The sequence below is a fragment of the Adelges cooleyi genome, unplaced genomic scaffold, assembly GCF_023614345.1.
Source record: "Adelges cooleyi isolate 19-005CV unplaced genomic scaffold, UGA_ACOO_1.1 ACOO_flye_CR_arks_rails_tigmint_CR_PRNA_23, whole genome shotgun sequence".
Taxonomy (NCBI): domain Eukaryota; kingdom Metazoa; phylum Arthropoda; class Insecta; order Hemiptera; family Adelgidae; genus Adelges; species Adelges cooleyi.
Genome location: NW_026095893.1, coordinates 15,751,077 through 15,770,080, shown reverse-complemented (window position 1 = coordinate 15,770,080; position 19,004 = coordinate 15,751,077). Strand labels below are relative to the sequence as shown.

Sequence of the window (19,004 nt, the reverse complement as noted above, 5' to 3'; positions counted from 1 at the left end):
AGTATTACACACGTGTACTGAAAACCTACGGGTCTTAAACAATAAAAAATCAGACACTTTAGAATAGGATATTCCACAAAAGATTTTTTTGTATTATTATATACATACGTGACTACCATCTGGCGACGCCTGAATGTGCAAAATAAATAGACCGCCAAGGCTTACAAAATGTGTCCCAATTGATTTTGTATGTAATGCATCACGAACGTCAGTATTAGAAAAGATTTGGCTTTTCGATTAACACACACACACAAGATCGAAAAAATATACATTATTATTACACAAGTATGAACCTATAAATGCTATAGACGATAAATGAATCAGTGCTTAAACCTGAAATATTTAATACTTAAAACAATAATAATATTATCTAGCAATAAAAACACTACAATATGTCATAGCAAAGGTTAATATGCACACATGAAAATAAATCTCTGATTTAGAGTATATAAGTAAACAGAGAATTTAAAAAAATCGTTTTCACACTAACACGCAAAAGTATAATCTTGGTGTATGTATAATGTATACTAAGTACTAACCAAAAGTAGAACATTTTGTTTTCTATTGTTTCTTCTGCCTCAAATAAAAAAAAACAAAATAACACTAAATGATTTCAATTATAACTTCCATCATAACTCTAGTATGTTCTATATTACATAAGTAAAAACAAAATATATGATTTTTGTAGAAACTTTAGAAATTACTACTTTTCAAATAAAAATAATTAAAAAGTACGGTTTGAAGTAGAACATTCTATGGTTTTGCGCAAAAGTAGGGCCTGTATATACAACAACTTACCAGGTAATCTCATTGCTTTCACGGATGTTATTGGGCGTTTATGGAATAACTTGTTGGCCTCTAGGCTTTTGCGGTATCATGATAATAAATTCTTATTAATTAATTATTATCATTGATTCGTTTGGATCCGGCGTACAATTAAATTTTTAAAACGTTCGCGTACTTAATATATTGTTTCAAGTCTGTGAAAAAAATATGGTTTTCATATAAATCAGTATACTGAACTTTTATTTTTTGTTAGTATTTATTAGTATAAAATGATTATTATTTTATTTTAACCACGCGTGATGTGCTCTTTTCCATGCCCAAATTTCACTATTTTCCATCAATTTCGACATTTTACTTTATCATTCCTGATATTTCTACTCATCGTCCATCTTAATAACACTGATGATGTGTCAATACGATTAACGTGTCAGTTATTGTCGTGGTGCATGTATTTTAATTTACTTATTCGACTCTTTCGCGTTGTAGACGACCGTTACTTAGGCGTTGATTTCGACAAACGACTGCATAAATAACAGACAGACCATGGCTAAATAAATGAGTTTTAGCCATGGAACAGTGTAATTGCTTTTGGTAACTTATTATGACGTGTTACAGTTTTTTAAATATGTAGCTTTAGTTCTTCCTGTTCGATTGGCCTGTAATTAAGAAGAGTGTCTTTACAAAATACTGTATAAATATTTATAAATAGGCCATCGAGTACAAAAATAAATGTTTTACACAAACAATATTGTTATTTCGAAACGAGTTTGTTGTGTTAAAATTTAACAATAATAAAAATATGGTAATAAAAAGGTCCAATTTCGTTTTTATTATAAAGATCCAAATATTACCTAATTTCACATTTTTATTACTTATTTTTTATTACATTTTTATTTGAACAAGTTTGTATTTGTTTTTAAATAAATTATTTGGTATTTTTAATTATTTAGTTAAATAAATATTCAGATACCTTCTTTAAAATAATCAATACATGGATTTTTAGGGTTTTGTTTTATCATAACTATAATAAAAAAAAATATCTGGGTGTAAATTTATTTACCTATAATTATATAGATGTGTCTAAGTATGCTTATATAAGTGCTGTTTTAAAAATGGTGTTTAAAAGAACACATTTAAATAAAAAATGAATTTAAAACAGTCAAATAATTTATTATGATCGAACAAATATGTTTTTTATAATAACCAGACTGATAATATTACATTTGTTTTTAATTTAATAGCACTGTAGCTACTTTAACATCAACATTTTTAAAATATTATTCTATCGTATCTTAGTTGTCAAAAATTATTATTACAAATTAATTTTACTTTATTGTTGTTTGTTTAAGTTGCTGTTCAAACAGCAATCACAGCTTAAACAAAATTAGACAATTATTAGAATAACTATTATGATAATTTATGCTTATTTAATCTTCCATGGTGTTACATTGTTTATTATTTCATTTTTATAACAATATTTTTAGTCATTAATGTATATCTAAAACTAAGCTCCTGATTTTTTCAAGCCCCCTCCCTCTCATCAAAGGAAGAACAATATATTTTTTTACATACTTTAATAAGTACATTATTTTGTATGGATTCATATGAAATTTTAATAATAAGTTAAAGAGTTTAAAAAGAAAATGTTTCATTTGATTTTTGGCTTACGTGCGTAGTTTAAAAGGTATTACGAGGTTTATTAAACTTTTTATCGATATTAATTTTCGCACACTATTATACGAACCATGAAAACATATTTTAGCTCCGATGCAATTTTTATTTCTAGCTTAGAAATTTAGAAGGTAATACGTTTCAAAATTATTTATTACATTGTTTTCCTCGATATGAATTTTTGTTCTACACTTTTATTCAGCTTACTTCTAAATAACATAATAACATATACTCGTGTAATATATAAACGTGTAGCTAGTTAGGTGATATGGTTACATGATATAAAAGAATTTAGACGGAATATTAAATTGTAAGCTATATAAATGTACTGAAACAAAAACTATAATATAACGTCACGGTTAACAATTATTGTTTGCAACTTTTACATCTGTTTACATTGTTTGTGACTATTGCTTTACTATTTTATAATAAAAAACTGATATAGCGAGTAGAACGAAAAATAACAACCAATGACTTATCGTCGCAGATAATAATAAAACAAAATTATTTACCAAATTGAAAATTTGATAATTGTTTTTTTATTTAGTTTATAAAAAAAAGGCTTTTACTAAATTTGTATAAAAATGTATGTTATTAACACCTATACTCTTTTACTTGAACTAGATTTATTTTTAAAATATTTTTAAAGTTTTCAAAGTTTTAATAACACCGAACGGATTTTTCAAATTATTTTAGAAGGTAGTTAGGGATTAAATAGTATTGGAACCTTAGAGATTGAAGTATCTTAATTAATTGTATTTAATCGATAACCACGTCATATGTTCTAATAATATAAAATATTAAGTATTATTCCTTATAAACAACAGTTTAACCAACAAATGAAATCACAAAATAAGAACTATAAACTACATTATGATGATATAACTGACATTTTTATTTATTAATTACTACATTCACTATTCTAAAATAGTGTATATATATTTTTAAACAATTCAAAAGTTGTAACTATATTCCTATTTAAATATTTCAAAACATTAAGTAAGCTTGACGATGGGGTCCAAAGTTAACTTATTTTATACTGAATATCTACGATTAGTTCTCTATTCTTCTATCTAAATAATTACACAAATAGTTAAACATGAATACCTAGTTTATTATATAATTTGAAATATATTAGTTTGACTTATAAATTTTGACCTAATTGATGACTAACAAAGTATAAATAGTATAAATTGTTAATATTGTGACGATTTAAAGAAGTTATCTTCTCCTTGATGTCCTCAAAATACAAATATAGAAAACTAAAGAAAAATCATAAAATGTAATGTAATAATTGATGGGTTTCACAAAGGTTTAATATTTTTGAATAAATAGCTAGTCTAGTTAACGATTTATATGGGTATATGAATCATTTATTTAAATAAAGTCGTATAATATATGTTTATCTTTCCACAATTTTTGATAACTTCATTTTACGTTTATCGATTTTCGTTCTCATGATAAGAATCTCTTCTTCCAAATCCTTGGCATTTATTTGATGTATATCTTGTCTCACAACATTTTTAGCTAATGAATTCAGAAACATATCGGGTATTGTGATTACGATAGAATCATGATATTGTCTACATTTTTTGTCATCAATTTCTTTAGATCTCATAGCACCAAACTGTAAATCAATAATTAACAATATTTAATCAATTATTATCTAAGTAAGACGAGGAGTTGAAAAAAGTATCGTTTTTACAAAAATGTGTTTTGATTTTTATCAATTTTGTGTCTGGACCAACCATATCTTCTAATCTGCAGAATTGATCTCTTCTATAGCATGTCTATATAGATCTGAAAACTTATCTTGAAAGTACTTTATTGGGCAAAAATTAAACAAACTCCCATTTTATTCTACAAAACCTAACCCATAACGTTGATATATTTTTCAAATTAAAACTACGGCGTTCCATAACGTTCCAAATTTGTATGGAATATCCTTCAGATATCAATGACTCTTTCCCTCAGAAGGAGTGAACACTTTTTCTTTATTTCTTTTTTTCGAATGTACTTTTAGAAATTTAGGTCTGAAAATTAGATAATAGATATACCTAGAGTGAGGACTATAACAAATACGATTTTCTTAAAAATGTGTAGTTAAACGTTTTTTATTAAGGAAAAACCAGAAAACAAGGGGTAAATTTTGACAGTTTGACCGTAGTAAATTTTTAAGTTGCTGTGTGAATTTTTATCGATTTTCAATTCTAATACCATCTACTATTAATTATAGTGATTCCAGAAAACCTGTGACCACCTTGATCCCAATATGCTCCGTTCCCACCAGGCCTCGTACTCACTGTGCTGGATTTTTTCCAATACATTAGCCATCTTTTGTGCAAGACTGAATATCGCGTTTTAATAACTAATACAGGAAAAAGAAAAGAAAACATGTTTGTAACGCCTAAAGTATAAAATGAAATTACAAAATATAATTTATATAACATAGTATATTCGATGGATATGAACTTATATTTGTCCTAATCTGCCTTTAGTAAAATGTAGTCCATACCCTTGGATTTGGTCTATGTAAAACCCAAAATGCTCGTTCCTGACTTTCAAAATTTCATCACAACATTTTTCTCATCATAGAATTCAGTACTGCTTTATCATGCTTGTAATAAACTTTTTCTTGATCAGTATACATTTGCCATTCTATTATTGAGGTATCATTCTTTATTGCAGTTAAACTTTTAGCTTCATAGTCAGCTATCCACATACGTTTTAGTTTCTTTTTTTGTAAGTACGTTACTACAAAACACAAAATGTTACATTAAATTACATTGAGATGTATTTCATTATGCTTACTTATAGTCGGAATCTTCTGCTATGTATATATTGGATGGCAAATAATGGTCTCTGTAAACGTTTTTTTTAAATTAATTTTTGTACTTTACATACACAAAATTAATTAAATAACTAAGAATATTATGTTACGAAAATTAATTAAATTTATTTGTAAACGATAATATGCTCCATCATCTTTTACTTTAGGATAATCATTATAAACACAAAAAATGTAACCGTATGATACCAACATATTGACCAAGTGAAGTGCTTCTGCTGTAAATTGTAATCAAACGTAACATTAATATTAAAATATGTATGTTATTGACATTTTCATATCTTAGCTCTGGCACATAACCGAAAAAATGCGTTACCAAAAAAAAATGGAGATGAAGATGAGGCGCATAACCGAAAAAAGTTTTTCAGCCAAGTCTGCAACCACGAAAGAGCATTTTCATATCTCGTTGAAGTACCGAATAAATATAAATTAGTTGTGGAATTATAATTTAAAAAAAAAATTACATGGAGCTTCCAGTTACAGCATAAACCAAGGAGATTAAAAAATTGTGTACAATCATGTTTCTGGCTAAAATTGTAGTGTTTATTATCTGGCCAAAAGTAACTTAACATAGTTTAATACATAGAGAATTAAACTATTTTGAATTTATTATTTAGTTTTAATTTGAACGTTCAACGTACAACATATCTCTTATCTCTTATCTTCTATATCTTACCCCTATCCCCTACCTACTATCTCCCGTCCCTATCACTCACCGCTATCCCCTACCCCTATCTCATATCTCATATCAGATAACAGCGTAACACTTTTTTCGTTATGCTTTTTTGATAACGCTTTTTGACATTTTCATATCTTAGCTCTGGCACATAACCGAAAAAAGCGTAACGAAAAAAGAAATGGGGTTGAAGATGAAGTTGTGGTGGGAATGGGGTTGGGGTTGGTGGTGGGAATTAGCTGTGGTGCATAACCGAAAAAAAGCGTAACGAAAAAAGCATAACGAAAAAAGTGTTATCTGATAAGAGATAAGAGATATGTTATACGTTCAACGTTCAAATTAGAACTAAATAATAAATTCAAAATAGTTTAATTCTCTATGTTAATTTACTTTTGGCCAGGTAATAAACACTACAATTTTAGCCAGAAACTTGATTGTACATAACTTTTTAATCTCCTTGGCCTTATGCTGTAACTGGAAGCTCCATGTAATTTTTTTTTTTAAATTATAATTCCACAACTAATCTAAATTTATTCGGTACTTCAACGTGATATGAAAATGCTCTTTCGTGGTTGTAGACTCGGCTGAAAAACTTTTAAAACTTATTATTAGTTATATGTATAAATATACAACGTTTCCTACAAACCGTGTAAACCTCATTTAATATTTTAACTTAACATAAGCGCTTTTATTAAGGGGCAAAGTAAAGACAAAACTTTATCTAGTAACCATGTTAAGTATGCCGACTAATTTTAATGTAAAAATATTTTTACTTTTATAATAAAATTTAAAAAACAGAAATAAAAAAAAATCGGCCTTTTAGCCCCCATAGATATTAAACTTTATAATAAAACAATAAATGTTTTTGGAATCCGTTCAGTAGACACTTCAGAAGAGTAAACTTTTTCAACTTACCCCCCCCCCCTTCTAAGTAGCAACTAGATAAAATTTGTGATTTATAGAGTTGCTATTCGAAGGAATTAGTCCAGTATTAAAAAAGCTACAGTGTATACAGAAAAAAAAAAGCCCACACGATACCTTCGCTTTGCATCGAAGCTAAAATATCATAAACCCTTTTCCCTTGATGGGCTAGGGACCCGTTTAAGGGATCACACGTCAAATTACAAAAAAAAAAAAAAATCATGGGGAAATAATAAGAATAAAAATATAATTTAACACAATGTTTGGTCCGTGGTACTTGGGCGTAAGCACCTTTATGAAATGTAGTGGAGAATGAAAAAATAAAATATATATTGTTGTGAAATGGGACGGTGTGGGACAAGGGAGCGGAAGCGTGATTCCGTGGGCGAGGTGAAAACCGAACCGCCCGGGCAATTGGCGTTAGCCGCTGCGCCGGTCGATCCGTCCGGGTGAACGGACTTTGACCCTAGTCGCACAGGTGGGGCGATGTTCTTCCACCGGTTATCGCATGTGGAAGCGGAGGGTGACGAGATTAAAACGACGCGGCCGTTGACAAAGTCAACGATGCCGTGTCAGACCATAGTCAATTTCTAGGTTGCTGTATGTGTGTGTGAATCGACAGCCAACGGGTACCCGAAAAATATTTTCATCATGTTGTTATTAACGTTATATGGATAACAACGGCAACAAACGATCAAACCGAATCGTATCCGCCCTAATGCTAAACATACAATTTTAGGCACATTAACAATGTTTTTTTATTTATCTATGGATGTTATCAGTTAAAAAATTCCTATAGACCGGTGTCCTATCCCGTTTCAATTTGCTACGACCCCACTGGTGTTTTTAAAATAGATTAGCCCTTAGTTCACGTAATATCTCTGAAGTTTTGTGTTGTTTTTTACGTGATAGAGACGAGAAGCAACACAATGGAGTTCCGGCACTTACGCTGTGGTCTATGCAATAGCTGACATCTGGCGGGTCTGGCGAGCGTTGTCGACGAAGAGATTACCGGGACCGGAGCCAGCAAGAGCTGTATTTGTATTTCACACTAACACATACAATCTGCTCCTCTCCATCCCACAACGGACGAACCCCTGGATTTTAAATCAATAGAGGCACTCTGCAACGAGGGTCACCGTCCCCCGGTGGTAGGCCATAGGGTGTTTATCACGTAGCTCGACCGTACTTATCTGTAGTATACGAAAAACGCCAAAATAAACTTAATTGTTTTACAAATTATAGCAATAAAAAAAAAATACATAGAACTGTCAGGTCAGCTCAAAACTCTTCAGACTACTTCTATTACTAATTTAAATAAACATAATAATATAAAGAATACATTACATAGCGTTTCAAGTTTTCGTACTATTTAATATTATATTTATTGGAATTCAACAATAATTACAGGTAGACGTAAAAACGTTCAAATTGTTTTCCTGTAAACAATGAAAAATGTAACTTGTGAATGGAAAACAGACATCTTTTTTTACATTATCTACAAGTTCTTAAGAAAATACATTTTTAGTATAGTCTAGTATTTTATTAATCATTTTTCGTATTCATGTAATTTTCAAATAATATATTTTAATTATGATTTGACAGTGATCATTATATCTAAAATTATTTCCACTCATATCTCAGGAATGCCGAGAATGTAGTTTAAATAACATTATTATTGTTCGCGCCTCAATTCAGCCGATGAATATGAGTGTGTGGCTACACTGCGGGACGCCATTTTGCTACCCCATCTGTCACTGTACGGCGGTGCAACTCAAACGGCTTCCATCCATTGTTTGTTTTTTTCCAAACGGCTCCCATCGAAAAAGGTTTTACGAGTAGATAATTCCCGGCTCCGGTATTCGGTACTACGCGTATATTTTTCGTGACAAAATAAGTACAGATGCGACGCAGAAAACATTCGTGTCATATCTTACTTTTAAGTTCTATTGAATGGCATGACACCATTTTTACCAATCTTATCACTTTTACCAAAGACCATTTTCCATTGTATACTTTTTCCCAATGACCAGCTTCTTATCAAGTCTCTTTAACTTTTCAAAAAAACTTCCACTTAATTTTAAACCTGTAACCTCATCCTAGACTGTAGCCTACAAACCTAGGATATTTTTAGTTAGTGGAGCAAGTGGTAGCAACCCCTATTGAATCTATTAAAATTATTGAAAAAGTGATAGAATATTTTTCGTTTTCATTCCATAAAAAACTCGCTGACGAGAAAGAATTTGTGTTGTAAAAATCCGGAGCCGTTTGGGAATTTACCTTTTTGTAAAACGGGTGCCGTACTTCCCTGTACGGCATCTGTTAAGACCGCGACCCGTACGTCATCAGCGACAACGGAGCGCGTACGCCGGTTTGTGGGCATGCGCATGGAACCGTGAAAGCGTTCTTTCCACTTTGGGGTCAAACTCCTTGGACAGATCCCGCTATTATTGATCGGCTGCCTATGTGCCGAGAATGGGGGTCGCTCCAAATATCTGTTCGTATTTGTCGTTATGACCGTTGTACATTCCATAGACCGTCTAGGGCGAAGACTTTGTATCTATAAGAATATTAGGTATTTTAGAATTGACAGCGATGGCGAATGTCCCAAAGTGTACTTGAAATTTGTTAATAAAAACCGCGTAATGACAGTGCGCGTCTTGTGCGCTGAATAAAGGGTGTCAAAATTAGGCGTTACTTTTACAAACATGGTAGTAGGCAGCCTGTCGCTATATTCATCGACAATGTTATTTATACTGTAAACACATTCGATACAATGTTTTTACATACACATCTATTTAAATACATCCGTTATACGAGAGAATGGAGTATAGCTTAACACGCGTCTTGGAATAAAAATGACTAAAAACCCGTTAAAATATCAAGTACCTGCTTATGTAAAAGTAATGAAACCTCAGTTCATCCTCCATAGCAGGAGATTTTTTTGCCAATGGAAATTTATGATAGAATAAGATCTTTATAATATGGTACAATACTGTGCGTTTTGTCAGGTTTTTGTACAGAGACATAAGCCTGTATGCGACGATATAGATAGCAAAAATAACAAATGACAAGTCTAAACAACTGTGCAAAGAATATACTATACACACTATATTTCCGCGTAAGAAAAGAAAATCATGTTTTTGTACTTGTTTTCAACAAAATATTTTAATACGTACATACGTCACAGTATTAACCTTTGCGATTTGTGATTGTATAAAATACATTATTGAGTCCAAGTTAATCATATTGCGAAACTATACTATCAAATATGGATATAAAACAATGTGGCATGTTTACTTCTGATACTTCTACCTCTGATCGAAGATGTTTATGTAACACAACTAAGAGATGAGTTATCTAGTAAAGTATTAATGGTCACTGGTAATGTTTATGTAGACACCGTAACAACGACCTATGTAAAAAGTATGTCTAGGGGGAAGTTAGTGGATCTTCGACTTAAAAAATTCTGAGAACTTAAATGCAGTTGTCTATTCATTGCACATTTTCATTTTTCAATAGCCAAAGAATTTTATCAAGTGTCAAACCCTGGATCAATAGAAAGTAATACGGTCGACACGTTAAGTTTCTTTAATGAAGTCGACAAGATTGTTCGGACCTATTACAATTTAGTAGGACCATTTCGTTCCTATTCAGGAGGAATTCAAAATATGTATGAAATTTGGATGATCTACGATTTTGCTTGGAAAATGCTCAACACTTTTCACCCAGACTTCGACACTCTTAAAAGTATTTTACAAACGCATAAAAGAACAATTTTACAAATACACAACTTTGTAATAGAAGAGCTAGATAAGTATTTATAATTAAATTGCGACAGTCGACATTTTTTTTACATCGATTCTGATAGTTGTAAGCACTACAAAGATACATGGATACGAAAAATATTTTAGCTGACACTTCATATTCTTCTATTAAAAAAAAAAAAAAACTATAGAATTATTAAAAATTAATAAGTTTTTATTGGATAATTTATAAGACTATAATCTTAATAAATCGAAAAGTTTGATAAAAATGAGTGTGCAAATTAATAAACCATACAGTTCGAATGTAATCTGTTGGAACTATGATATATCTTACAACTTAGTCGAAAGATTCTGCGACAAATATGTTGGGGAAAATGCTTAGATAGAAATTCGTAAATCACTTACATCACATATAAATAAACAATTCATTGCACAATGTTATGAGTTAAATACCGCAGGCAATTTTGTGAGAGTCTATCACACAGTTGTTGTTATATTTAAACTGGTTATGCTGCGATTTATTTGGATATTCTTAGATACCATGAACACCGAAGCACTATATTTTACTAAAGAACATTCATAGATTCATTAGGTTTGTTTGAAGATTGGTTTAGCGAAATTCGTAGTTTGATAAGAAATTATCAATCTGATAATTCAAAACAATATTATTAAAAAGGAGTATCATGCTCTTGTAACATCGTTCAACTTATCACCTTTAAAACTGTAGATAACAAAAAAAAAAAATACCCTATTTTCATATATGTAATGCATAACCAATAGTACCATTGTATAACTTTCGTGTTTAGACAGAAATAGTTGGATAATATATTATTTCATTTAGACGGAAAGTAATTAGAAAAATACATTTTTTTATTCCACGTTTTACCATTCTTTTCCTCTATAATCAAAACATTTTATCAAATAAACTTTTAATATATGTGGACTAGTCGATTGGTCCCTGTGTAATATTCTAAAAAAGTTTGAAAAACTAATACAAATATATTTTTTTTAAACTACAACAAGTTTTTAACCATTCAGTGAATTTTTAAAAAAATATAATAAATAATAATAATATACTTATTAGATGCTAAATATTTTGTACGTTTTACTATTTGGCGTTGGTGTTGGAATTGGTACGGATACATCTAAAAACAAATACTTTACTATGTTTGATTATTATTATTGGGTTATTCAAATCTATTACCTACGGTCATCTAACAATCAAATTCATGGGACTCCTGGAAATAATTCGTACCTTAAAAAGCTAAATGTATTTAAAGTAGTGACATAAATGTAATAAACAAGAATCTAAAATTTAAAAAACATGATTTATATAAGGAAAACTGTTTTTTAACTAGATTTTCGCGTTTTTAACCACTTTGGGCCGGTGGTGTAATTTCTGCATGAATAAACATACAATATGAATCCCCGTTTAACTGTATAACTACAACCGGGTCAAGATAGACTGCATCACTGTGTTATATTGTATTACCGCAATTCACAATGTGTTCTATAGGCAATGATGTAAATTGTATACGCCGGAGAAACGAGTAGTCTGCACGGTGCGGCCGAATCTCTGCTGAATTCGTTCGGTAGCATTCATTCGCATTCGCGGCGTAATGTAAACGGGCCTTAATACGTATTGTTTAAAATAAAAAATAACGTGACAACAGCTAATAACACGTTATGGATATAAACATTATTTATTTTTAGTAAAAATACCGTATTATACATATATAAATTATAATACACGTATTTTACATGTATTATACAACCGAATAATAAAATACTGTATTTTTATATCTCCGAGTCTATAGAGAATATGTGTACTCTATAGGGAAGGTTCTTGGTTTTTACTTATTACTCAGTATCTATCTACACGATTCTTAATGTTTTACACCCAAGCCTATAAGCCTAGTACATTTTTGTTATTTTAAAATTAAAATAAAAAAATATTTAAATTAAATATAAGTTTAATATCTATTATATAATATATTATTTATTGTTATATTATTATTATAATTATAATATAATAATGTAATAATTCAACAGTAAAAGCTAGCGCGTCGTTCAAAGACGTAAGACGTGACTCTTGTGACTTGTGACACACCGTATCGAGTTTACGTTATGATACACCCTATAAATGCAGCGCCGCCGCCGACCGTGGGTGTTGCCTATCGGCTGCGATGCGCGGAATCGAACGCGTTTCGGTCGAGCAACGGGTTACTTCTCTCATGGCGCAGAGTATAGGTGTTGCTGACCATCCTGATCCATTGACGCGGCCCCCTCAACCTATTACACAGGTTGGGCCCGCGCTGTACCTCTTCTGTCACCCGTCGACACATTGAGCGACACTCGGTTGTGAACTTATTCTCCCACCGTCCAATTGGAGAGTGCAAAGTCCACACCGGGGAAAACGGCCGCGGCCGGCCGCTTTTAAGCTTTCCGTTCGTTCGCTCTCTCCGCTCTCCGCTCCCCGTCGTCAACGCGAACGCACCTAGCTGCCACCGCCTATTTTGCACGACCCGAGCGTCAAACGTTTACTGGTTTTTTTTTGTTATTTTTCCTTTTCAAAAATATAACTTGTTTTTTTTTAGTGTCAAAATAAACGCGCCCTGCCCCCTTATTTCGAACACGCAACCACTTGTGTATTTATTTATTTATTTTTTTTATTTTTCCACCGTCCTCCACCTTCTCGCGGAACGCCGACCGTCACATCGTCGCGCCCATTCCGCCCAGTAGCGGGACGCCGACCCTCCCCAGTGTCGCGTCACCATATACAATATAAGTTTTGCTATGCCTATGCCCATGGGCAAAACTTAATTTAAAAATATCACTGTTTTATAAAAAAAACACTCCAATTAGAAATATAGGATCAAATTAATTTTGCCATAGCATAATCAGTATGGAATATGTGACACGAAAAACGGAATGATAATAATAATAACGAGGAGGAGGAGTAGCAGAATGGGTAAGGCGGAGGTGTGTTTGTACTCACTGTCGCCGCACCGCGCTGGTTCGCACTCAGTTACAGGCGCGCTCCGTTTGCCGGGCGAGAAATCGATTGGTGAAAAGGAACCGCCACCCCCCTCTCCAGCGACGAGCTCACGACCCGTCCCGGACAGCGAATCCGTCTAGAAACCATTATCTCACGATGGCATTATCTCACGTTGGGCCTTATAAGCCCGTTAAGCTTGATGATGATGACGATTAATAATAATAATAATAGTAATATAACGATAAACATAAAATAATATGATAATTGTCGTAGCAATAAACTAATTAATAAAAATACAATAAAAAAAAAAAAATTATGATTTTGGAGGAGAAATATGGAGGGAGTATGTGACACGGCTCGTGATACATATTATACTAATAGGACGCCGCGCACAGCAGCGTACTTTAGTTATGTGCCGCGGGCCGCGACTCCTTACCGCCATCATCCGTTCGGTAGATACGAACTGACCGGCTGACCACCAGCCCTATCAGCTCTATCTAGGGTGCTAAGTCCAGTTTGGACACCGAACACCAAGCATTGGGTCCATCTGTACATAAGGGGAAATATGAACTCTAGACTGTTCGTAGCAGCAAAATAACTCTCTCAGGAAGATAGATAGCTAATAGCTTTTTACAAAATGTCGAAAGAATCTTATCTGGAATTGGCAAGAATTCGTTCTTTCATAGAGAAGATGGACACAAATATGAGGGAATGTGTGTGGTTGAAAAATATATTGTGTTTCCGCCGCAACCCCGAGTTGAACTTATTTATTTAACCCCAACCCGTGAGTTACGCCGACAGTACGACCGCATCATATGGAGAAGTATTGTGGAGGGATTATGGAATAATAATTGAATAATTATTGAGTAAATCTCACCGCGCATTGTAATATTTAACGGCAAGCGCTATAATGGAGTGTATAGGTCCCGCACTTGCACGCGTACACACTACAGAACGTATTTACGTACGGGTGCGGTGCGGGACCTATACACTCCATTATAGCGCGCGCCGTTAAATATTACAACACGCAGTGAGATTTACTCAATTAATTATTCAATTCACAGAAAAAAACATAGAATCATATATTTTTAAAACTTTGTCAGCTACATTTTTGAATAGAGCTATTTTTGCCGTAAAATTAATGTTTTTGATGATAATTAAGAAAAACTGTAAAATTGTACTTAAAAACAAAATGGCAGACACTTCTGGTCTTCGGAGGGGTGGCGAATTTTTTTTGGTCAATCAGGAGATCATAAAGAAAATGTCTGCCAAGTTTCAAAACTTTCCAATTTTTTTCCAGATAAAAACCTTCATTGACTGGACTACAGGTGTTGTTGCTTAACAACTACTTTTAAGTTCATAAAAACGATCTGCGCGACCATAATTTTATCTAAATAAGTATTAGTGTAATATCCTCTTAAGATTAAAAGAATTGTTAAAAGAATGAGAAAAGTACTTAAATGTGCTTTTAATGTCATCATAATATCAATGCATTTTTTTAAAACTAGTACACCAAATTCAGATTCTTCCAGTGTTTATTTATAATGGAAAACTTCATTTCATGGTTGGATGTTTCCACGCCAGTGCATTTACTATAATAACAATAATGATAATAACATTGCTGAATAACAGCCGGGCGAAGCGTTAATAATATGTTACAAAAAAATGTTTGAACTCTTTGAAGGTAGATACCACGTTAAAATGTAATTAATTAATTTTTGTTAGTATTTATTAATTGATAAATAAATTGTTGAACGTTATGTACACGTACATAAAGCCTGAGCTTATTTACGTCATTAAAGAGTAAGCGAGGACCGAGGTACATAAAGTAAAAATCAATACCATCCCAGGCTCCACTGTTCTCATCCAGTCCTGCTGTGCACCAGTGACCCCCGTTCGACGTCGGCTGTCGTCGCTTGGCGTCGCCTGGCGTACAGGGTACAGGGCGTACGGGCCGCCATCGCCAAAGTATATTGATTCAAACGAAGTTAGTCGGTCGGGCATACTTGACGTTAAACCCTCCTTCCAGGTTAGCGATTATTTGGAGAAAAATTGTTTTTTGACGTTAGCAAGCAGTTTGAAAAATGTCTGGAGTAAAGAAAACGATTCGAAAATTTTCTTTGCTATGTTTTCAAAAATGTCTAGGCGGGCTCCAGTTGTTTACGATGTACACGCACGCAGTTTGCCATGCTACAATGAGAAGGTACGTACTAGCAGCGTTACTAATTGTCAAAAATTAAAACCCTCTAATTTTTTTTTTTTACCTTAAGAGGACGCCACACTGCACATTTTTAAGTTGTAAAGTATAAGCAATTTTTACAAAATCTTAACTTTAAAGTTAAACTGTGATGTGTAACTATGAGTTCAGTAGTTAGGACTCTTTTTTAGTAGTTAAATTATTTTTCGGACTATCACGGCATCCTTGACAGCGATTTTTAAAAAAAATGTCTGTTAAGTTAAGTTTTACGCTGATTAATTTTTCTCAGGCTTCATGTATAGTTAAGGAAAAAAATTCATACATATTATTTATGACAAAATTATCTGTGTTCCATCTTCGTATTTTTTCGATATACCTAATACAACCAACGCTATATCATTTTTAAAAAGTCCTCTCTTAATTAATTAATTATTCATTAACTGGTTGAAATATTTAAAAAAGGGCGATGGTAGAATACTGTAGACATTATTGTTGTCTATATTATGTGAAAATTTGGTTTCTTAGTTTTGATTACAGCCTATGTAAAATTAAACTTTTGGTTTTTTGAAGAAAATAACAGATGTGTGGCGCCCTCTTAATAATATATCTATTATAAGCTCATGGTATAAAATCATATTAAAATTGCTTGATTTATACATTGCAAGGAACGAAAATATGGGACTACAATATGAAAACTGCTACATAAAAACCATCAAAGAAGTAATTCGTATCAGACATATTATATTATATTTTTAATCAAAACTTGTACTTAAATGTTTTAATTTTAATAGACTGAAGAATTCATAGCATTTTCACATAAGATCTGCCCTATCCGTACCGGGATCGACTTTAACAGCACAATGCTGTGCTCAAAATTTACGGGTAACTAATGAAATATCATTGAAAATTATTATACATTATTTATAAATTGTTACTTGTCCCTAGGCCTTGGTTTGGAACTTAGTATGAAAAATATGATCATTCAGGATGAAGGTAACCCGTACAGTTGGCCTATAATAATTATTTATTAAAAAACAGAGTTACATTTTTAAAACAATTTTCTTAAGACCAGTGAATCAATGTTGTTAAGACTATTACTTATTTATTCATGAACAAAAGTTATATTTATAAAATATTCGCAGTTTACAAATTGTAATTGTTATTTTATTTTTGATTACAGCTGAAGCATCATATTGGGCCAATACAATGACAAATAATGGATTTGTTCTGAAACTGAACTCAAGAATGTTATGTGTAATAAAACATGATTCACCTCGAAAATTTCATGTAAACTGAATATTTTGTATTATATAATAATATTGTTGTTCTAGAAAAAATATCACGATATTGTGTTGCTTTTTTCTTTATAACTAAATATGTTTAATTAAGTATAACTGTTTACAGACCATGTATTTTTGGCCAACCTTACAGGATTCCGATGACATAGATTATGGTAAATACAACTAATTAATTAATATAATTATAATGTTATAAGTAAAATATATTTTTTCTTTGTTTTATAGCTGTATTTCTGTACAAAAGATCCATAATACAGAATACACATTCTTATTTATTGTTTTCTGAATACGAAGCTGACGTTTTAGAACAACTGAAGAGTGAGTTAGCAGAAAAATGGCAAGTTATAACCGACCAAGCTTTAGATGCAATAAAGATGGAAAATGAGCTTCAACCTAGGATGAAGTTTACAATATCAGCACAGGAAAGAGCATTCTGGAATTATTATAGACCAATGGTAAATAGGGCACAAGAGAGTATTACGATCATATATTACGTGTAATAATTATAAATTTTTTGTAGCCCGGTGCTGAACCTATAATTGTACATGACGAGAACAAGTATTACAATGATTGCGAACGTTTCTTTACAATGATGAGCCAAACTGGGGGAATTTGTATGCTCTCAAATACTAAGTGAGAATTTCATATTATACGCGACAATTTTTTTCTTTATTATGTATTATACATGACGAATAACTCTCTCTCTGTCTCTCTTCGTTTATGTATAATATACATATACAAAGGATAAATTTAACGTAATACACTCATTTTTTCAAAAATTAATAACAATTATTTTTATGTTTTTCTTTTTGAAAACATTTGTATTCATGTTATTTTATAATTTTATAAGACTACTAAGTATTTACCTTTTTTACTATTTTCCAGAGCTCTGTCAACTTTTAAATTTAAAATAATAACGTATATATGTAACTTTATAATAAAAATTACAATTTATACTAGTTTACTGAAAATATGGACTAGCCAATAACCAATTTTGAATAATTACTTTTAAACTTAAAACGTATATTAAACGTTTTATTTTTTTCAGAAATGACCTACCAGAAAATGCACCAGAGAATGCACCAGAGAATACACCAGAGAATGCACCAGAGAATGTACCAGAGAATGCACCAGAGAATCCACCAGAGAATCCACCAGAGAATACTAATGCATTGGATAATCACCCTAAGTACATGAAAATTGCAGAACATTTTGTAAATTATAATGGTGACATTCAAATTGTCTAAAAAACTTTAAAAGTTTAGTAGTAAAATTAGTAGAAATTTAAACTTTAACTATTCTGCTTGTTAGTCTAGACTAGCTTATTTAATAATATTTTTCTGGGCTCAAATGATTTGTTGTCTAATCATTTTTTAAATAAATATCTACAGTCGAATCTCAATAACTTAATGTTAAAGACTTTTAAAATTTTCTGCCTAGGAATCTATTTATATATACCTATCTACCAGATGTTTAACTATCTACATCTTTTGGTTATGATAACTACCATTTTTAAGGCCCAATTAAGTTTTCCCGTCATTTCGGTTTGTATCTTTGAACAAGTTATCGTTATTTATTTGCAATTTCCAGTCAAGGCAAAAATTACATGAATACAAATTTAGGGAAACGAAAAAACTAGGCGTTAGGAAAATTTTAAGTTATAAAATATTAGGTTATCAAGACTCGACTGTACCTTGAAGTTCTTACGATTTTAATGAAAACATAGAAAACATGTTACTTTTGTTCTGTACGTAAATATAAATTATTACAATGTTAAAAGTAAATACGCACCATATGAGAATAAAAATATTACCTTTTTATTGTTGTCAACAACATTTTTTT

General features: G+C 31.6%; 1 protein-coding gene across 1 annotated transcript; it reads left to right on the top strand.

Moving 5' to 3' along the window:
- Nucleotides 1-17,271: 17,271 nt before the first annotated feature.
- Nucleotides 17,272-18,409, top strand: LOC126835937 (regulator of G-protein signaling 7-like). Its single transcript, XM_050568826.1, has 4 exons — nt 17,272-17,317; nt 17,388-17,617; nt 17,683-17,795; nt 18,211-18,409. The coding sequence occupies exons 1-4, from the start codon at nt 17,272-17,274 to the stop codon at nt 18,407-18,409; spliced, it is 588 nt and encodes a 195-aa protein (XP_050424783.1).
- Nucleotides 18,410-19,004: the final 595 nt, after the last annotated feature.

What these genes read in the sequence shown, in the direction of transcription:
- LOC126835937 (XM_050568826.1), top strand. Translation starts at nt 17,272, where the DNA reads ATGTATTTTTGGCCAACCTTACAGGATTCCGATGACATAGATTATG. An exon ending in TTCCGATGACATAGATTATG is followed by an intron (nt 17,318 to 17,387) that starts GTAAATACAACT and finishes TTTGTTTTATAG; the next exon opens with CTGTATTTCTGTACAAAAGA. An exon ending in TGTATGCTCTCAAATACTAA is followed by an intron (nt 17,796 to 18,210) that starts GTGAGAATTTCA and finishes TATTTTTTTCAG; the next exon opens with AAATGACCTACCAGAAAATG.